The sequence below is a fragment of the Dendrobates tinctorius genome, unplaced genomic scaffold (genome assembly GCF_039654945.1).
Source record: "Dendrobates tinctorius isolate UK_male_01 unplaced genomic scaffold, ASM3965494v1 ptg000324l, whole genome shotgun sequence".
NCBI classification, from domain to species: domain Eukaryota; kingdom Metazoa; phylum Chordata; class Amphibia; order Anura; family Dendrobatidae; genus Dendrobates; species Dendrobates tinctorius.
Genome location: NW_027361991.1, coordinates 221,149 through 241,272, shown reverse-complemented (window position 1 = coordinate 241,272; position 20,124 = coordinate 221,149). Strand labels below are relative to the sequence as shown.

At 42.9% G+C, this 20,124-nt stretch overlaps 5 protein-coding genes across 5 annotated transcripts in view; all 5 read right to left on the bottom strand.

Moving 5' to 3' along the window:
* Window positions 1-8: 8 nt before the first annotated feature.
* On the bottom strand, window positions 9-3,293 carry LOC141074115 (uncharacterized). The gene is made up of 3 exons (XM_073561646.1): window positions 2,897-3,293; window positions 2,304-2,779; window positions 9-123 (listed from the first exon to the last, which is right to left on the bottom strand). The coding sequence occupies exons 1-3, from the start codon at window positions 3,179-3,181 to the stop codon at window positions 9-11; spliced, it is 876 nt and encodes a 291-aa protein (XP_073417747.1). The 5' UTR covers window positions 3,182-3,293.
* Window positions 3,294-3,326: 33 nt separating this feature from the next.
* Window positions 3,327-6,183, bottom strand: LOC141074114 (uncharacterized). Its single transcript, XM_073561645.1, has 2 exons — window positions 4,560-6,183; window positions 3,327-3,423 (listed from the first exon to the last, which is right to left on the bottom strand). Exons 1-2 carry the CDS (start codon window positions 5,999-6,001, stop codon window positions 3,327-3,329), a joined length of 1,539 nt encoding a protein of 512 aa, XP_073417746.1. The 5' UTR covers window positions 6,002-6,183.
* A 108-nt stretch (window positions 6,184-6,291) lies between these two features.
* LOC141074113 (uncharacterized) lies at window positions 6,292-9,385 on the bottom strand. The gene is made up of 2 exons (XM_073561644.1): window positions 7,226-9,385; window positions 6,292-6,420 (listed from the first exon to the last, which is right to left on the bottom strand). The coding sequence occupies exons 1-2, from the start codon at window positions 9,383-9,385 to the stop codon at window positions 6,292-6,294; spliced, it is 2,289 nt and encodes a 762-aa protein (XP_073417745.1).
* A 17-nt stretch (window positions 9,386-9,402) lies between these two features.
* On the bottom strand, window positions 9,403-11,077 carry LOC141074112 (uncharacterized). Its single transcript, XM_073561642.1, has 3 exons — window positions 10,721-11,077; window positions 9,536-10,429; window positions 9,403-9,426 (listed from the first exon to the last, which is right to left on the bottom strand). Exons 1-3 carry the CDS (start codon window positions 11,075-11,077, stop codon window positions 9,403-9,405), a joined length of 1,275 nt encoding a protein of 424 aa, XP_073417743.1.
* A 55-nt stretch (window positions 11,078-11,132) lies between these two features.
* The window catches only part of LOC141074111 (uncharacterized), a 64,751-nt gene continuing 55,759 nt past the window's right edge, over window positions 11,133-20,124 (bottom strand). The window contains exons 11-17 of the mRNA XM_073561641.1: window positions 18,151-19,779; window positions 17,594-17,919; window positions 15,769-15,949; window positions 14,453-15,015; window positions 13,131-13,188; window positions 11,328-13,011; window positions 11,133-11,151 (exon numbers count right to left, since the gene is read on the bottom strand). Of these exons, the coding sequence (XP_073417742.1) occupies window positions 11,133-11,151; window positions 11,328-13,011; window positions 13,131-13,188; window positions 14,453-15,015; window positions 15,769-15,949; window positions 17,594-17,919; window positions 18,151-19,779 (4,460 nt within the window). The remainder of the gene's footprint in view (window positions 11,152-11,327; window positions 13,012-13,130; window positions 13,189-14,452; window positions 15,016-15,768; window positions 15,950-17,593; window positions 17,920-18,150; window positions 19,780-20,124) is intronic.

The window sequence follows — 20,124 nt, the reverse complement described above, 5'->3', positions numbered from 1 at the left end:
TTGTTATATCAGACACTGGTGAAGTTTCTGTGGGTCCTCCTGGTAACGATGAGGTTTCTGTAGTTGTTTCTACTACTGGAGCTGTCTCTAATACTGTGGAGCCTGGCACCACCGATGTTCCTTCTGGTAGTAATGTAGAAAATATAGAAGTCTCCGACTGTACAGAAGATAATGAAAATGCTTCTATTGTGGTATCTGGTAGTGATTGTGTTCTTTCTGTTGATTGGTCAGATATTGGAGATGTTCTTGTGGACACTTCTGGTAGTGAGTAGGTTTCAGTAGTTGTTTGCATCACTGTAGTTGTCTCCACAGCTGTGGAATCTGGTACCACTGATGTTCCTTCTGTTTGTACTTCAGACATAGGAGAAGTTACTGAAGTTACAGACGGTGATGAAGGAGAATCTGTTATAGTAGTATCAGGAACTGTATGAGTTCCTTTTGTGGACAGATCAGATACTGGAGAACTTTCAGTGGATACTCCTGGCAATGAGGATTCTGCAGTTGTTTCAACCACTGAAGATGTCTCCGTGTCTGTGGAATCTTGCACCACTGATGTCCCTTTTGTTGTTATATCAGACACTGAAGAAGTTTCTGTGGGTCCTCCTGGTAACGATGAGGTTTCTGTAGTTGTTTCTACTACTGGAGCTGTCTCTACTGCTGTGGAGCCTGGCACCACCGATGTTCCTTCTGTTAGTAATGTAGAAACTATGGAAGTCTCTGACTGTACAGAAGATAATGATAATGCTTCTATTGTGGTATCTGGTAGTGAATGTGTTCTTTCTGTAGATTGGTCAGATATTGGAGATGTTCTTGTGGACACGTCTGGTAGTGAGGAGGTTTCAGTAGCTGTTTGCATCACTGTAGTTGTCTCCACAGTTTTGGAATCTGGTACCACTGATGTTCCTTCTGTTTGTAATTCAGACATAGGAGAACTTACTGAAGTTACAGACGGTGATGAAGGTGAATCTGCTATAGTAGTATCGGGATCTGTATGAGTTCCTTTTGTGGACAGATCAGATACTAGAGAACTTTCAGTGGATACTCCTGGCGATGAGGATTCTGCAGTTGTTTCAACCACTGAAGATGTCTCCGTGTCTGTGGAACCTTGCACCACTGATGTCCCTTTTGTTGTTATACCAGACACTGGAGAAGTTTCTGTGAGTTCTCCTGGTAACGATGAGGTTTCTGTAGTTGTTTCTACTAATGGAGCTGTCTCTACTGCTGTGGAGCCTGGCACCACCGATGTTCCTTCTGGTAGTAATGTAGAAACTGTAGAAGTCTCTGACTGTACAGAAGATAATGAAAATGCTTCTATTGTGGTATCTGGTAGACAATGTGTTCTTTCTGTAGATTGGTCAGATATTGGAGATGTTCTTGTGGACACTTCTAGTAGTGAGGAGGTTTCAGTAGTTGTTTGCATCACTGTAGTTGTCTCCACAGCTGTGGAATCTGGTACCACTGATGTTCCTTCTGTTTGTACTTCAGACATAGGAGAAGTTACTGAAGTTACAGACGGTGATGAAGGTGAATCTGTTATAGTAGTATCAGGAACTGTATGAGTTCCTTTTGTGGACAGATCAGATACTGGAGAACTTTCAGTGGATACTCCTGGCAATGAGGATTCTGCAGTTGTTTCAACCACTGAAGATGTCTCCGTGTCTGTGGAACCTTGCACCACTGATGTCCCTTTTGTTGTTATATCAGACACTGGAGAAGTTTCTGTGGGTCCTCCTGGTAACGATGAGGTTTCTGTAGTTGTTTCTACTACTGGAGCTGTCTCTACTGCTGTGGAGCCTGGCACCTCCGATGTTCCTTCTGCTAGTAATGTAGAAACTATAGAAGTCTCTGACTGTACAGAAGATAATGATAATGCTTCTATTGTGGTATCTGTTAGTGAATGTGTTCTTTCTGTAGATTGGTCAGATATTGGAGATGTTCTTGTGGACACGTCTGGTAGTGAGGAGGTTTCAGTAGCTGTTTGCATCACTGTAGTTGTCTCCACAGTTTTGGAATCTGATACTACTGATGTTCCTTCTGATTGTAGTTCAGACATAGGAGAACTTACTGAAGTTACAGACGGTGATGAAGGTGAATCTGCTATAGTAGTATCAGGATCTGTATGAGTTCCTTTTGTGGACAGATCAGATACTGGAGAACTTTCAGTGGATACTCCTGGCAATGAGGATTCTGCAGTTGTTTCAACCACTGAAGATGTCTCCGTGTCTGTGGAACCTTGCACCACTGATGTCCCTTTTGTTGTTATATCAGACACTGGAGAAGTTTCTGTGGGTCCTCCTGCTAACGATGAGGTTTCTGTAGTTGTTTCTACTACTGGAGCTGTCTCTACTGCTGTGGAGCCTGGCACCACCGATGTTCCTTCTGGTAGTAATGTAGAAACTATAGAAGACTCTGACTGTACAGAAGATATTGAAAATGCTTCTGTTGTGGTATCTGGTAGTGAATGTGTTCTTTCTGTAGATTGGACAGATATTGGAGATGTTCTTGTGGACACTTCTGGTAGTGAGGAGGTTTCAGTAGTTGTTTGCATTACTGTAGTTGTCTCCACAGCTGTGGAATCTGGTACCACTGATGTTCCTTCTGTTTGTACTTCAGACATAGGAGAAGTTACTGAAGTTACAGACGGTGATGCAGGTGAATCTGCTATAGTAGTATCAGGTACTCTATGAGTTCCTTTTGTGGACAGATCAGATACTGGAGAACTTTCAGTGAATACTCCTGGCAATGAGGATTCTGCAGTTGTTTCAACCACTGAAGATGTCTCCGTGTCTGTGGAACCTTGCACCACTGATGTCCCTTTTGTTGTTATATCAGACACTGAAGAAGTTTCTGTGGGTCCTCCTGGTAACGATGAGGTTTCTGTAGTTGTTTCTACTACTGGAGCTGTCTCTACTGCTGTGGAGCCTGGCACCACCGATGTTCCTTCTGTTAGTAATGTAGAAACTATGGAAGTCTCTGACTGTACAGAAGATAATGATAATGCTTCTATTGTGGTATCTGGTAGTGAATGTGTTCTTTCTGTAGATTGGTCAGATATTGGAGATGTTCTTGTGGACACGTCTGGTAGTGAGGAGGTTTCAGTAGCTGTTTGCATCACTGTAGTTGTCTCCACAGTTTTGGAATCTGGTACCACTGATGTTCCTTCTGTTTGTAATTCAGACATAGGAGAACTTACTGAAGTTACAGACGGTGATGAAGGTGAATCTGCTATAGTAGTATCGGGATCTGTATGAGTTCCTTTTGTGGACAGATCAGATACTAGAGAACTTTCAGTGGATACTCCTGGCGATGAGGATTCTGCAGTTGTTTCAACCACTGAAGATGTCTCCGTGTCTGTGGAACCTTGCACCACTGATGTCCCTTTTGTTGTTATACCAGACACTGGAGAAGTTTCTGTGAGTTCTCCTGGTAACGATGAGGTTTCTGTAGTTGTTTCTACTAATGGAGCTGTCTCTACTGCTGTGGAGCCTGGCACCACCGATGTTCCTTCTGGTAGTAATGTAGAAACTGTAGAAGTCTCTGACTGTACAGAAGATAATGAAAATGCTTCTATTGTGGTATCTGGTAGACAATGTGTTCTTTCTGTAGATTGGTCAGATATTGGAGATGTTCTTGTGGACACTTCTAGTAGTGAGGAGGTTTCAGTAGTTGTTTGCATCACTGTAGTTGTCTCCACAGCTGTGGAATCTGGTACCACTGATGTTCCTTCTGTTTGTACTTCAGACATAGGAGAAGTTACTGAAGTTACAGACGGTGATGAAGGTGAATCTGTTATAGTAGTATCAGGAACTGTATGAGTTCCTTTTGTGGACAGATCAGATACTGGAGAACTTTCAGTGGATACTCCTGGCAATGAGGATTCTGCAGTTGTTTCAACCACTGAAGATGTCTCCGTGTCTGTGGAACCTTGCACCACTGATGTCCCTTTTGTTGTTATATCAGACACTGGAGAAGTTTCTGTGGGTCCTCCTGGTAACGATGAGGTTTCTGTAGTTGTTTCTACTACTGGAGCTGTCTCTACTGCTGTGGAGCCTGGCACCTCCGATGTTCCTTCTGCTAGTAATGTAGAAACTATAGAAGTCTCTGACTGTACAGAAGATAATGATAATGCTTCTATTGTGGTATCTGTTAGTGAATGTGTTCTTTCTGTAGATTGGTCAGATATTGGAGATGTTCTTGTGGACACGTCTGGTAGTGAGGAGGTTTCAGTAGCTGTTTGCATCACTGTAGTTGTCTCCACAGTTTTGGAATCTGATACTACTGATGTTCCTTCTGATTGTAGTTCAGACATAGGAGAACTTACTGAAGTTACAGACGGTGATGAAGGTGAATCTGCTATAGTAGTATCAGGATCTGTATGAGTTCCTTTTGTGGACAGATCAGATACTGGAGAACTTTCAGTGGATACTCCTGGCAATGAGGATTCTGCAGTTGTTTCAACCACTGAAGATGTCTCCGTGTCTGTGGAACCTTGCACCACTGATGTCCCTTTTGTTGTTATATCAGACACTGGAGAAGTTTCTGTGGGTCCTCCTGCTAACGATGAGGTTTCTGTAGTTGTTTCTACTACTGGAGCTGTCTCTACTGCTGTGGAGCCTGGCACCACCGATGTTCCTTCTGGTAGTAATGTAGAAACTATAGAAGACTCTGACTGTACAGAAGATATTGAAAATGCTTCTGTTGTGGTATCTGGTAGTGAATGTGTTCTTTCTGTAGATTGGACAGATATTGGAGATGTTCTTGTGGACACTTCTGGTAGTGAGGAGGTTTCAGTAGTTGTTTGCATTACTGTAGTTGTCTCCACAGCTGTGGAATCTGGTACCACTGATGTTCCTTCTGTTTGTACTTCAGACATAGGAGAAGTTACTGAAGTTACAGACGGTGATGCAGGTGAATCTGCTATAGTAGTATCAGGTACTCTATGAGTTCCTTTTGTGGACAGATCAGATACTGGAGAACTTTCAGTGAATACTCCTGGCAATGAGGATTCTGCAGTTGTTTCAACCACTGAAGATGTCTCCATGTCTGTGGAACCTTGCACCACTGATGTCCCTTTTGTTGCTTTATCAGACACTGGTGAAGTTTCTGTGGGTCTTCCTGGTAACGATGAGGTTTCTGTAGTTGTTTCTACTACTGGAGCTGTCTCTACTGCTGTGGAGCCTGGCACCACCGATGTTCCTTCTGGTAGTAATGTAGAAACCATAGAAGTCTCTGACTGTACAGAAGATAATGAAAATGCTTCTATTGTGGTATCTGGTAGTGAATGTGTTCTTTCTGTAGATTGGTCAGATATTGGAGATGTTTTTGTGGACACTTCTGGTAGTGAGGAGGTTTCATTAGTTGTTTGCATCACTGTAGTTTTCTCCACAGTTGTGGAATCTGGTACCACTGATGTTTCTTCTGTTTCTACTTCAGACATAGGAGAACTTACTGAAGTTACAGACGGTGTTGAAGGTGAATCTGCTATAGTCGTATCAGGAAATGTATGAGTTCCTTTTGTGGACAGATCAGATACTGGAGAACATTCAGTGGATACTCCTGGCAATGAGGATTCTGCAGTTGTTTCAACCACTGAAGATGTCTCCGTGTCTGTGGAACCTTGAACCACTGATGTCCCTTTTGTTGTTATATCAGACACTGGAGAAGATTCTGTGGGTCCCTCAGGTAATGTTGAGGTTTCTGTAGTTGTTTCTACTACTGGAGCTGTCTCTTCTGCTGTGGAGCCTGGCACCACCGATGTTCCTTCTGGTAGTAATGTAGAAACTATAGAAGTCTCTGACTGTACAGAAGATAATGAAAATGCTTCTATTGTGGTATCTGGTAGTGAATGTGTTCTTTCTGTAGACTGGTCAGATATTGGAGATGTTCTTATGGACACTTCTGGTAGTGAGTAGGTTTCAGTAGTTGTTTGCATCACTGTAGTTGTCTCCACAGCTGTGGAATCTGGTACCACTGATGTTCCTTCTGTTTGTACTTCAGACATAGGAGAAGTTACTGAAGTTACAGATGGTGATGAAGGTGAATCTGCTATAGTAGTATCAGGAACTGTATGAGTTCCTGTTGTGGACAGATCAGATACTGGAGAACTTTCAGTGGATACTCCTGGCAATGAGGATTCTGCAGTTGTTTCAACCACTGAAGATGTCTCGGTGTCTGTGGAACCTTGCACCACTGATGTCCCTTTTGTTGGTATATCAGACACTGGTGAAGTTTCTGTGGGTCCTCCTGGTAACGATGAGGTTTCTGTAGTTGTTTCTACTACTGGAGCTGTCTCTACTGCTGTGGAGCCTGGCACCACCGATGTTCCTTCTGGTAGTAATGTAGAAACTGTAGAAGTCGCTGACTGTACAGAAGATAACGAAGATACTTCTCTTGTGGTATCTGGTAGTGAATGTGTTCTTTCTGTAGATTGGTCAGATATTGGAGATGTTCTTGTAGACACTTCTAGTAGTGAGGAGGTTTCAGTAGTTGTTTGCATCACTGTAGTTGTCTCCACAGCTGTGGAATCGGGAACCACTGATGTTCCTTCTGTTTGTACTTCAGACATAGGAGAAGTTACTGAAGTTACAGACGGTGATGAAGGTGAATCTGTTATAGTAGTATCAGGAACTGTATGAGTTCCTTTTGTGGACAGATCAGATACTGGAGAAATTTCAGTGGATACTCCTGGCAATGAGGATTCTGCAGTTGTTTCAACCACTGAAGATGTCCCCGTGTCTGTGGAACCTTGCACCACTGATGTCCCTTTTGTTGTCATATCAGACACTGGAGAAGTTTCTGTGGGTCCTCCTGCTAACGATGAGGTTTCTGTAGTTGTTTCTACTACTGGAGATGTCTCTACTGCTGTGGAGCCTGGCACCACCGATGTTCCTTCTTTTAGTAATGTGGAAACTATAGAAGTCTCTGACTGTGCAGAAGATATTGAAAATGCTTGTGTTGTGGTATCTGGTAGTGAATGTGTTCTTTCTATAGATTGGTCAGATATTGGAGATATTCTTGTGGACACTTCTGGTAGTGAGGAGGTTTCAGTAGTTGTTTGCATCACTGTAGTTGTCTCCACAGCTGTGGAATCTGGTACCACTGATGTTCCTTCTGTTAGTACTTCAGACATAGGAGAAGTTACTGAAGTTACAGACGGTGATGAAGGTGAATCTGCTATAGTAGTATCAGGTACTGTATGAGTTCCTTTTGTGGACAGAACAGATACTGGAGAACTTTCAGTGGATACTCCTGGCAATGAGGATTCTGCAGTTGTTTCAACCACTGAAGATGTCTCCATGTCTGTGGAACCTTGCACCACTGATGTCCCTTTTGTTGTTATATCAGACACTGGTGAAGTTTCTGTGGGTCCTCCTGGTAACGATGAGGTTTCTGTAGTTGTTTCTACTACTGGAGCTGTCTCTAATGCTGTGGAGCCTGGCACCACCGATGTTCCTTCTGGTAGTAATGTAGAAACTATAGAAGTCTCTGACTGTACAGAAGATAAAGAAAATGCTTCTATTGTGGTATCTGGTAGTGAATGTGTTCTTTCTGTTGATTGGTCAGATATTGGAGATGTTCTTGTGGACACTTCTGGTAGTGAGTAGGTTTCAGTAGTTGTTTGCATCACTGTAGTTGTCTCCACAGCTGTGGAATCTGGTATCACTGATGTTCCTTCTGTTTGTACTTCAGACATAGGAGAAGTTACTGAAGTTACAGACGGTGATAAAGGTGAATCTGCTATTGTAGTATCAGGTACTGTATGAGTTCCTTTTGTGGACAGATCAGATACTGGAGAACTTTCAGTGGATACTCCTGGCAATGAGGTTTCTGCAGTTGTTTCAACCACTAAAGATGTCTCCGTGTCTGTGGAACCTTGCACCACTGATGTCCCTTTTGTTGGTATATCAGACACTGGTGAAGTTTCTGTGGGTACTCCTGGTAATGATGAGGTTTCTGTAGTTGTTTCTACTACTGGAGCTGTCTCTACTGCTGTGGAGCCTGGCACCACCGATGTTCCTTCTGGTAGTAATGTAGAAACTGTAGAAGTCGCTGACTGTACAGAAGATAACGAAAATGCTTCTATTGTGGTATCGGGTAGTGAATGTGTTCTTTCTGTAGATTGGTCAGATATTGGAGATGTTCTTGTGGACACTTCTAGTAGTGAGGAGGTTTCAGTAGTTGTTTGCATCACTGTAGTTGTCTCCACAGCTGTGGAATCGGGAACCACTGATGTTCCTTCTGTTTGTACTTCAGACATAGGAGAAGTTACTGAAGTTACAGACGGTGATGAAGATGAATCTGTTATAGTAGTATCAGGAACTGTATGAGTTCCTTTTGTGGACAGATCAGATACTGGAGAACTTTCAGTGGATACTCCTGGCAATGAGGATTCTGCAGTTGTTTCAACCACTGAAGATGTCCCCGTGTCTGTGGAACCTTGCACCACTGATGTCCCTTTTGTTGTCATATCAGACACTGGAGAAGTTTCTGTGGGTCCTCCTGCTAACGATGAGGTTTCTGTAGTTGTTTCTACTACTGGAGATGTCTCTACTGCTGTGGAGCCTGGCACCACCGATGTTCCTTCTTTTAGTAATGTAGAAACAATAGAAGTCTCTGACTGTACAGAAGATATTGAAAATGCTTCTGTTGTGGTATCTGGTAGTGAATGTGTTCTTTCTGTAGATTGGTCAGATATTGGAGATGTTCTTGTGGACACTTCTGGTAGTGAGGAGGTTTCAGTAGTTGTTTGCATCACTGTAGTTGTCTTCACAGCTGTGGAATCTGGTACCACTGATGTTCCTTCTGTTTGTACTTCAGACATAGGAGAAGTTACTGAAGTTACAGACGGCGATGAAGGTGAATCTGCTATAGTAGTATCAGGTACTGTATGAGTTCCTTTTGTGGACAGACCAGATACTGGAGAACTTTCAGTGGATACTCCTGGCAATGAGGATTCTGCAGTTGTTTCAACCACTGAAGATGTCTCCATGTCTGTGGAACCTTGCACCACTGATGTCCCTTTTGTTGTTATATCAGACACTGGTGAAGTTTCTGTGGGTCCTCCTGGTAACGATGAGGTTTCTGTAGTTGTTTCTACTACTGGAGCTGTCTCTAATACTGTGGAGCCTGGCACCACCGATGTTCCTTCTGGTAGTAATGTAGAAAATATAGAAGTCTCTGACTGTACAGAAGATAATGAAAATGCTTCTATTGTGGTATCTGGTAGTGATTGTGTTCTTTCTGTTGATTGGTCAGATATTGGAGATGTTCTTGTGGACACTTCTGGTAGTGAGTAGGTTTCAGTAGTTGTTTGCATCACTGTAGTTGTCTCCACAGCTGTGGAATCTGGTACCACTGATGTTCCTTCTGTTTGTACTTCAGACATAGGAGAAGTTACTGAAGTTACAGACGGTGATGAAGGTGAATCTGTTATAGTAGTATCAGGAACTGTATGAGTTCCTTTTGTGGACAGATCAGATACTGGAGAACTTTCAGTGGATACTCCTGGCAATGAGGATTCTGCAGTTGTTTCAACCACTGAAGATGTCTCCGTGTCTGTGGAATCTTGCACCACTGATGTCCCTTTTGTTGTTATATCAGACACTGAAGAAGTTTCTGTGGGTCCTCCTGGTAACGATGAGGTTTCTGTAGTTGTTTCTACTACTGGAGCTGTCTCTACTGCTGTGGAGCCTGGCACCACCGATGTTCCTTCTGTTAGTAATGTAGAAACTATGGAAGTCTCTGACTGTACAGAAGATAATGATAATGCTTCTATTGTGGTATCTGGTAGTGAATGTGTTCTTTCTGTAGATTGGTCAGATATTGGAGATGTTCTTGTGGACACGTCTGGTAGTGAGGAGGTTTCAGTAGCTGTTTGCATCACTGTAGTTGTCTCCACAGTTTTGGAATCTGGTACCACTGATGTTCCTTCTGTTTGTAATTCAGACATAGGAGAACTTACTGAAGTTACAGACGGTGATGAAGGTGAATCTGCTATAGTAGTATCGGGATCTGTATGAGTTCCTTTTGTGGACAGATCAGATACTAGAGAACTTTCAGTGGATACTCCTGGCGATGAGGATTCTGCAGTTGTTTCAACCACTGAAGATGTCTCCGTGTCTGTGGAACCTTGCACCACTGATGTCCCTTTTGTTGTTATACCAGACACTGGAGAAGTTTCTGTGAGTTCTCCTGGTAACGATGAGGTTTCTGTAGTTGTTTCTACTAATGGAGCTGTCTCTACTGCTGTGGAGCCTGGCACCACCGATGTTCCTTCTGGTAGTAATGTAGAAACTGTAGAAGTCTCTGACTGTACAGAAGATAATGAAAATGCTTCTATTGTGGTATCTGGTAGACAATGTGTTCTTTCTGTAGATTGGTCAGATATTGGAGATGTTCTTGTGGACACTTCTAGTAGTGAGGAGGTTTCAGTAGTTGTTTGCATCACTGTAGTTGTCTCCACAGCTGTGGAATCTGGTACCACTGATGTTCCTTCTGTTTGTACTTCAGACATAGGAGAAGTTACTGAAGTTACAGACGGTGATGAAGGTGAATCTGTTATAGTAGTATCAGGAACTGTATGAGTTCCTTTTGTGGACAGATCAGATACTGGAGAACTTTCAGTGGATACTCCTGGCAATGAGGATTCTGCAGTTGTTTCAACCACTGAAGATGTCTCCGTGTCTGTGGAACCTTGCACCACTGATGTCCCTTTTGTTGTTATATCAGACACTGGAGAAGTTTCTGTGGGTCCTCCTGGTAACGATGAGGTTTCTGTAGTTGTTTCTACTACTGGAGCTGTCTCTACTGCTGTGGAGCCTGGCACCTCCGATGTTCCTTCTGCTAGTAATGTAGAAACTATAGAAGTCTCTGACTGTACAGAAGATAATGATAATGCTTCTATTGTGGTATCTGTTAGTGAATGTGTTCTTTCTGTAGATTGGTCAGATATTGGAGATGTTCTTGTGGACACGTCTGGTAGTGAGGAGGTTTCAGTAGCTGTTTGCATCACTGTAGTTGTCTCCACAGTTTTGGAATCTGATACTACTGATGTTCCTTCTGATTGTAGTTCAGACATAGGAGAACTTACTGAAGTTACAGACGGTGATGAAGGTGAATCTGCTATAGTAGTATCAGGATCTGTATGAGTTCCTTTTGTGGACAGATCAGATACTGGAGAACTTTCAGTGGATACTCCTGGCAATGAGGATTCTGCAGTTGTTTCAACCACTGAAGATGTCTCCGTGTCTGTGGAACCTTGCACCACTGATGTCCCTTTTGTTGTTATATCAGACACTGGAGAAGTTTCTGTGGGTCCTCCTGCTAACGATGAGGTTTCTGTAGTTGTTTCTACTACTGGAGCTGTCTCTACTGCTGTGGAGCCTGGCACCACCGATGTTCCTTCTGGTAGTAATGTAGAAACTATAGAAGACTCTGACTGTACAGAAGATATTGAAAATGCTTCTGTTGTGGTATCTGGTAGTGAATGTGTTCTTTCTGTAGATTGGACAGATATTGGAGATGTTCTTGTGGACACTTCTGGTAGTGAGGAGGTTTCAGTAGTTGTTTGCATTACTGTAGTTGTCTCCACAGCTGTGGAATCTGGTACCACTGATGTTCCTTCTGTTTGTACTTCAGACATAGGAGAAGTTACTGAAGTTACAGACGGTGATGCAGGTGAATCTGCTATAGTAGTATCAGGTACTCTATGAGTTCCTTTTGTGGACAGATCAGATACTGGAGAACTTTCAGTGAATACTCCTGGCAATGAGGATTCTGCAGTTGTTTCAACCACTGAAGATGTCTCCATGTCTGTGGAACCTTGCACCACTGATGTCCCTTTTGTTGCTTTATCAGACACTGGAGAAGTTTCTGTGGGTCTTCCTGGTAACGATGAGGTTTCTGTAGTTGTTTCTACTACTGGAGCTGTCTCTACTGCTGTGGAGCCTGGCACCACCGATGTTCCTTCTGGTAGTAATGTAGAAACCATAGAAGTCTCTGACTGTACAGAAGATAATGAAAATGCTTCTATTGTGGTATCTGGTAGTGAATGTGTTCTTTCTGTAGATTGGTCAGATATTGGAGATGTTTTTGTGGACACTTCTGGTAGTGAGGAGGTTTCATTAGTTGTTTGCATCACTGTAGTTTTCTCCACAGTTGTGGAATCTGGTACCACTGATGTTTCTTCTGTTTCTACTTCAGACATAGGAGAACTTACTGAAGTTACAGACGGTGTTGAAGGTGAATCTGCTATAGTCGTATCAGGAAATGTATGAGTTCCTTTTGTGGACAGATCAGATACTGGAGAACATTCAGTGGATACTCCTGGCAATGAGGATTCTGCAGTTGTTTCAACCACTGAAGATGTCTCCGTGTCTGTGGAACCTTGAACCACTGATGTCCCTTTTGTTGTTATATCAGACACTGGAGAAGATTCTGTGGGTCCCTCAGGTAATGTTGAGGTTTCTGTAGTTGTTTCTACTACTGGAGCTGTCTCTTCTGCTGTGGAGCCTGGCACCACCGATGTTCCTTCTGGTAGTAATGTAGAAACTATAGAAGTCTCTGACTGTACAGAAGATAATGAAAATGCTTCTATTGTGGTATCTGGTAGTGAATGTGTTCTTTCTGTAGACTGGTCAGATATTGGAGATGTTCTTATGGACACTTCTGGTAGTGAGTAGGTTTCAGTAGTTGTTTGCATCACTGTAGTTGTCTCCACAGCTGTGGAATCTGGTACCACTGATGTTCCTTCTGTTTGTACTTCAGACATAGGAGAAGTTACTGAAGTTACAGATGGTGATGAAGGTGAATCTGCTATAGTAGTATCAGGAACTGTATGAGTTCCTGTTGTGGACAGATCAGATACTGGAGAACTTTCAGTGGATACTCCTGGCAATGAGGATTCTGCAGTTGTTTCAACCACTGAAGATGTCTCGGTGTCTGTGGAACCTTGCACCACTGATGTCCCTTTTGTTGGTATATCAGACACTGGTGAAGTTTCTGTGGGTCCTCCTGGTAACGATGAGGTTTCTGTAGTTGTTTCTACTACTGGAGCTGTCTCTACTGCTGTGGAGCCTGGCACCACCGATGTTCCTTCTGGTAGTAATGTAGAAACTGTAGAAGTCGCTGACTGTACAGAAGATAACGAAGATACTTCTCTTGTGGTATCTGGTAGTGAATGTGTTCTTTCTGTAGATTGGTCAGATATTGGAGATGTTCTTGTAGACACTTCTAGTAGTGAGGAGGTTTCAGTAGTTGTTTGCATCACTGTAGTTGTCTCCACAGCTGTGGAATCGGGAACCACTGATGTTCCTTCTGTTTGTACTTCAGACATAGGAGAAGTTACTGAAGTTACAGACGGTGATGAAGGTGAATCTGTTATAGTAGTATCAGGAACTGTATGAGTTCCTTTTGTGGACAGATCAGATACTGGAGAACTTTCAGTGTATACTCCTGGCAATGAGGATTCTGCAGTTGTTTCAACCACTGAAGATGTCCCCGTGTCTGTGGAACCTTGCACCACTGATGTCCCTTTTGTTGTCATATCAGACACTGGAGAAGTTTCTGTGGGTCCTCCTGCTAACGATGAGGTTTCTGTAGTTGTTTCTACTACTGGAGATGTCTCTACTGCTGTGGAGCCTGGCACCACCGATGTTCCTTCTTTTAGTAATGTGGAAACTATAGAAGTCTCTGACTGTGCAGAAGATATTGAAAATGCTTGTGTTGTGGTATCTGGTAGTGAATGTGTTCTTTCTATAGATTGGTCAGATATTGGAGATGTTCTTGTGGACACTTCTGGTAGTGAGGAGGTTTCAGTAGTTGTTTGCATCACTGTAGTTGTCTCCACAGCTGTGGAATCTGGTACCACTGATGTTCCTTCTGTTAGTACTTCAGACATAGGAGAAGTTACTGAAGTTACAGACGGTGATGAAGGTGAATCTGCTATAGTAGTATTAGGTACTGTATGAGTTCCTTTTGTGGACAGAACAGATACTGGAGAACTTTCAGTGGATACTCCTGGCAATGAGGATTCTGCAGTTGTTTCAACCACTGAAGATGTCTCCATGTCTGTGGAACCTTGCACCACTGATGTCCCTTTTGTTGTTATATCAGACACTGGTGAAGTTTCTGTGGGTCCTCCTGGTAACGATGAGGTTTCTGTAGTTGTTTCTACTACTGGAGCTGTCTCTAATGCTGTGGAGCCTGGCACCACCGATGTTCCTTCTGGTAGTAATGTAGAAACTATAGAAGTCTCTGACTGTACAGAAGATAAAGAAAATGCTTCTATTGTGGTATCTGGTAGTGAATGTGTTCTTTCTGTTGATTGGTCAGATATTGGAGATGTTCTTGTGGACACTTCTGGTAGTGAGTAGGTTTCAGTAGTTGTTTGCATCACTGTAGTTGTCTCCACAGCTGTGGAATCTGGTATCACTGATGTTCCTTCTGTTTGTACTTCAGACATAGGAGAAGTTACTGAAGTTACAGACGGTGATAAAGGTGAATCTGCTATTGTAGTATCAGGTACTGTATGAGTTCCTTTTGTGGACAGATCAGATACTGGAGAACTTTCAGTGGATACTCCTGGCAATGAGGTTTCTGCAGTTGTTTCAACCACTAAAGATGTCTCCGTGTCTGTGGAACCTTGCACCACTGATGTCCCTTTTGTTGGTATATCAGACACTGGTGAAGTTTCTGTTGGTCCTCCTGGTAATGATGAGGTTTCTGTAGTTGTTTCTACTACTGGAGCTGTCTCTACTGCTGTGGAGCCTGGCACCACCGATGTTCCTTCTGGTAGTAATGTAGAAACTGTAGAAGTCGCTGACTGTACAGAAGATAACGAAAATGCTTCTATTGTGGTATCGGGTAGTGAATGTGTTCTTTCTGTAGATTGGTCAGATATTGGAGATGTTCTTGTGGACACTTCTAGTAGTGAGGAGGTTTCAGTAGTTGTTTGCATCACTGTAGTTGTCTCCACAGCTGTGGAATCGGGAACCACTGATGTTCCTTCTGTTTGTACTTCAGACATAGGAGAAGTTACTGAAGTTACAGACGGTGATGAAGATGAATCTGTTATAGTAGTATCAGGAACTGTATGAGTTCCTTTTGTGGACAGATCAGATACTGGAGAACTTTCAGTGGATACTCCTGGCAATGAGGATTCTGCAGTTGTTTCAACCACTGAAGATGTCCCCGTGTCTGTGGAACCTTGCACCACTGATGTCCCTTTTATTGTCATATCAGACACTGGAGAAGTTTCTGTGGGTCCTCCTGCTAACGATGAGGTTTCTGTAGTTGTTTCTACTACTGGAGATGTCTCTACTGCTGTGGAGCCTGGCACCACCGATGTTCCTTCTTTTAGTAATGTAGAAACTATAGAAGTCTCTGACTGTACAGAAGATATTGAAAATGCTTCTGTTGTGGTATCTGGTAGTGAATGTGTTCTTTCTGTAGATTGGTCAGATATTGGAGATGTTCTTGTGGACACTTCTGGTAGTGAGGAGGTTTCAGTAGTTGTTTGCATCACTGTAGTTGTCTTCACAGCTGTGGAATCTGGTACCACTGATGTTCCTTCTGTTTGTACTTCAGACATAGGAGAAGTTACTGAAGTTACAGACGGCGATGAAGGTGAATCTGCTATAGTAGTATCAGGTACTGTATGAGTTCCTTTTGTGGACAGACCAGATACTGGAGAACTTTCAGTGGATACTCCTGGCAATGAGGATTCTGCAGTTGTTTCAACCACTGAAGATGTCTCCATGTCTGTGGAACCTTGCACCACTGATGTCCCTTTTGTTGTTATATCAGACACTGGTGAAGTTTCTGTGGGTCCTCCTGGTAACGATGAGGTTTCTGTAGTTGTTTCTACTACTGGAGCTGTCTCTAATACTGTGGAGCCTGGCACCACCGATGTTCCTTCTGGTAGTAATGTAGAAAATATAGAAGTCTCTGACTGTACAGAAGATAATGAAAATGCTTCTATTGTGGTATCTGGTAGTGATTGTGTTCTTTCTGTTGATTGGTCAGATATTGGAGATGTTCTTGTGGACACTTCTGGTAGTGAGTAGGTTTCAGTAGTTGTTTGCATCACTGTAGTTGTCTCCACAGCTGTGGAATCTGGTACCACTGATGTTCCTTCTGTTTGTACTTCAGACATAGGAGAAGTTACTGAAGTTACAGACGGTGATGAAGGTGAATCTGTTATAGTAGTATCAGGAACTGTATGAGTTCCTTTTGTGGACAGATCAGATACTGGAGAACTTTCAGTGGATACTCCTGGCAATGAGGATTCTGCAGTTGTTTCAACCACTGAAGATGTCTCCGTGTCTGTGGAATCTTGCACCACTGATGTCCCTTTTGTTGTTATATCAGACACTGAAGAAGTTTCTGTGGGTCCTCCTGGTAATGATGAGGTTTCTGTAGTTGTTTCTACTACTGGAGCTGTCTCTACTGCTGTGGAGCCTGGCACCACCGATGTTACTTCTGTTAGTAATGTAGAAACTATGGAAGTCTCTGACTGTACAGAAGATAATGATAATGCTTCTATTGTGGTATCTGGTAGTGAATGTGTTCTTTCTGTAGATTGGTCAGATATTGGAGATGTTCTTGTGGACACGTCTGGTAGTGAGGAGGTTTCAGTAGCTGTTTGCATCACTGTAGTTGTCTCCACAGTTTTGGAATCTGGTACCACTGATGTTCCTTCTGTTTGTAATTCAGACATAGGAGAACTTACTGAAGTTACAGACGGTGATGAAGGTGAATCTGCTATAGTAGTATCGGGATCTGTATGAGTTCCTTTTGTGGACAGATCAGATACTAGAGAACTTTCAGTGGATACTCCTGGCGATGAGGATTCTGCAGTTGTTTCAACCACTGAAGATGTCTCCGTGTCTGTGGAACCTTGCACCACTGATGTCCCTTTTTTTGTTATACCAGACACTGGAGAAGTTTCTGTGAGTTCTCCTGGTAACGATGAGGTTTCTGTAGTTGTTTCTACTAATGGAGCTGTCTCTACTGCTGTGGAGCCTGGCACCACCGATGTTCCTTCTGGTAGTAATGTAGAAACTGTAGAAGTCTCTGACTGTACAGAAGATAATGAAAATGCTTCTATTGTGGTATCTGGTAGACAATGTGTTCTTTCTGTAGATTGGTCAGATATTGGAGATGTTCTTGTGGACACTTCTAGTAGTGAGGAGGTTTCAGTAGTTGTTTGCATCACTGTAGTTGTCTCCACAGCTGTGGAATCTGGTACCACTGATGTTCCTTCTGTTTGTACTTCAGACATAGGAGAAGTTACTGAAGTTACAGACGGTGATGAAGGTGAATCTGTTATAGTAGTATCAGGAACTGTATGAGTTCCTTTTGTGGACAGATCAGATACTGGAGAACTTTCAGTGGATACTCCTGGCAATGAGGATTCTGCAGTTGTTTCAACCACTGAAGATGTCTCCGTGTCTGTGGAACCTTGCACCACTGATGTCCCTTTTGTTGTTATATCAGACAGTGGAGAAGTTTCTGTGGGTCCTCCTGGTAACGATGAGGTTTCTGTAGTTGTTTCTACTACTGGAGCTGTCTCTACTGCTGTGGAGCCTGGCACCTCCGATGTTCCTTCTGCTAGTAATGTAGAAACTATAGAAGTCTCTGACTGTACAGAAGATAATGATAATGCTTCTATTGTGGTATCTGTTAGTGAATGTGTTCTTTCTGTAGATTGGTCAGATATTGGAGATGTTCTTGTGGACACGTCTGGTAGTGAGGAGGTTTCAGTAGCTGTTTGCATCACTGTAGTTGTCTCCACAGTTTTGGAATCTGATACTACTGATGTTCCTTCAGATTGTAGTTCAGACATAGGAGAACTTACTGAAGTTACAGACGGTGATGAAGGTGAATCTGCTATAGTAGTATCAGGATCTGTATGAGTTCCTTTTGTGGACAGATCAGATACTGGAGAACTTTCAGGGGATACTCCTGGCAATGAGGATTCTGCAGTTGTTTCAACCACTGAAGATGTCTCCGTGTCTGTGGAACCTTGCACCACTGATGTCCCTTTTGTTGTTATATCAGACACTGGAGAAGTTTCTGTGGGTCCTCCTGCTAACGATGAGGTTTCTGTAGTTGTTTCTACTACTGGAGCTGTCTCTACTGCTGTGGAGCCTGGCACCACCGATGTTCCTTCTGGTAGTAATGTAGAAACTATAGAAGACTCTGACTGTACAGAAGATATTGAAAATGCTTCTGTTGTGGTATCTGGTAGTGAATGTGTTCTTTCTGTAGATTGGACAGATATTGGAGATGTTCTTGTGGACACTTCTGGTAGTGAGGAGGTTTCAGTAGTTGTTTGCATTACTGTAGTTGTCTCCACAGCTGTGGAATCTGGTACCACTGATGTTCCTTCTGTTTGTACTTCAGACATAGGAGAAGTTACTGAAGTTACAGACGGTGATGCAGGTGAATCTGCTATAGTAGTATCAGGTACTCTATGAGTTCCTTTTGTGGACAGATCAGATACTGGAGAACTTTCAGTGAATACTCCTGGCAATGAGGATTCTGCAGTTGTTTCAACCACTGAAGATGTCTCCATGTCTGTGGAACCTTGCACCACTGATGTCCCTTTTGTTGCTTTATCAGACACTGGAGAAGTTTCTGTGGGTCTTCCTGGTAACGATGAGGTTTCTGTAGTTGTTTCTACTACTGGAGCTGTCTCTACTGCTGTGGAGCCTGGCACCACCGATGTTCCTTCTGGTAGTAATGTAGAAACCATAGAAGTCTCTGACTGTACAGAAGATAATGAAAATGCTTCTATTGTGGTATCTGGTAGTGAATGTGTTCTTTCTGTAGATTGGTCAGATATTGGAGATGTTTTTGTGGACACTTCTGGTAGTGAGGAGGTTTCATTAGTTGTTTGCATCACTGTAGTTTTCTCCACAGTTGTGGAATCTGGTACCACTGATGTTTCTTCTGTTTCTACTTCAGACATAGGAGAACGTACTGAAGTTACAGACGGTGTTGAAGGTGAATCTGCTATAGTCGTATCAGGAAATGTATGAGTTCCTTTTGTGGACAGATCAGATACTGGAGAACATTCAGTGGATACTCCTGGCAATGAGGATTCTGCAGTTGTTTCAACCACTGAAGATGTCTCCGTGTCTGTGGAACCTTGAACCACTGATGTCCCTTTTGTTGTTATATCAGACACTGGAGAAGATTCTGTGGGTCCCTCAGGTAATGTTGAGGTTTCTGTAGTTGTTTCTACTACTGGAGCTGTCTCTTCTGCTGTGGAGCCTGGCACCACCGATGTTCCTTCTGGTAGTAATGTAGAAACTATAGAAGTCTCTGACTGTACAGAAGATAATGAAAATGCTTCTATTGTGGTATCTGGTAGTGAATGTGTTCTTTCTGTAGACTGGTCAGATATTGGAGATGTTCTTATGGACACTTCTGGTAGTGAGTAGGTTTCAGTAGTTGTTTGCATCACTGTAGTTGTCTCCACAGCTGTGGAATCTGGTACCACTGATGTTCCTTCTGTTTGTACTTCAGACATAGGAGAAGTTACTGAAGTTACAGATGGTGATGAAGGTGAATCTGCTATAGTAGTATCAGGAACTGTATGAGTTCCTGTTGTGGACAGATCAGATACTGGAGAACTTTCAGTGGATACTCCTGGCAATGAGGATTCTGCAGTTGTTTCAACCACTGAAGATGTCTCGGTGTCTGTGGAACCTTGCACCACTGATGTCCCTTTTGTTGGTATATCAGACACTGGTGAAGTTTCTGTGGGTCCTCCTGGTAACGATGAGGTTTCTGTAGTTGTTTCTACTACTGGAGCTGTCTCTACTGCTGTGGAGCCTGGCACCACCGATGTTCCTTCTGGTAGTAATGTAGAAACTGTAGAAGTCGCTGACTGTACAGAAGATAACGAAGATACTTCTCTTGTGGTATCTGGCAGTGAATGTGTTCTTTCTGTAGATTGGTCAGATATTGGAGATGTTCTTGTAGACACTTCTAGTAGTGAGGAGGTTTCAGTAGTTGTTTGCATCACTGTAGTTGTCTCCACAGCTGTGGAATCGGGAACCACTGATGTTCCTTCTGTTTGTACTTCAGACATAGGAGAAGTTACTGAAGTTACAG

Coding starts and splice junctions, on each gene's coding strand:
- LOC141074113 (XM_073561644.1), bottom strand. CDS start 9,385: ATGTCTGAAGTACAAACAGAAGGAACATCAGTGGTACCAGATTCCACA. Junction 6,421..7,225: donor TATCCACTGAAAGTTCTCCA/GTATCTGTTCTG, acceptor ACCAATCTACAG/AAAGAACACATTCACTACCA.
- LOC141074114 (XM_073561645.1), bottom strand. CDS start 6,001: ATGTCTGAAGTACAAACAGAAGGAACATCAGTGGTACCAGATTCCACA. Junction 3,424..4,559: donor ACAACTACAGAAACCTCATC/GTTAGCAGGAGG, acceptor CATCGTTACCAG/GAGAACTCACAGAAACTTCT.
- LOC141074112 (XM_073561642.1), bottom strand. CDS start 11,077: ATGTCTGAACTACAATCAGAAGGAACATCAGTAGTATCAGATTCCAAA. Junction 10,430..10,720: donor CTTCTCCAGTGTCTGATATA/ACAACAAAAGGG, acceptor CAAACAACTACT/GAAACCTCCTCACTACTAGA. Junction 9,427..9,535: donor ACACGGAGACATCTTCAGTG/GTTGAAACAACT, acceptor CTACTATAACAG/ATTCACCTTCATCACCGTCT.
- LOC141074115 (XM_073561646.1), bottom strand. CDS start 3,181: ATGTCTGAATTACAAACAGAAGGAACATCAGTGGTACCAGATTCCAAA. Junction 2,780..2,896: donor CAGCAGTAGAGACAGCTCCA/GTAGTAGAAACA, acceptor ACAGACACGGAG/ACATCTTCAGTGGTTGAAAC. Junction 124..2,303: donor ACAACTACAGAAACCTCATC/GTTAGCAGGAGG, acceptor CATTACTACCAG/AAGGAACATCGGTGGTGCCA.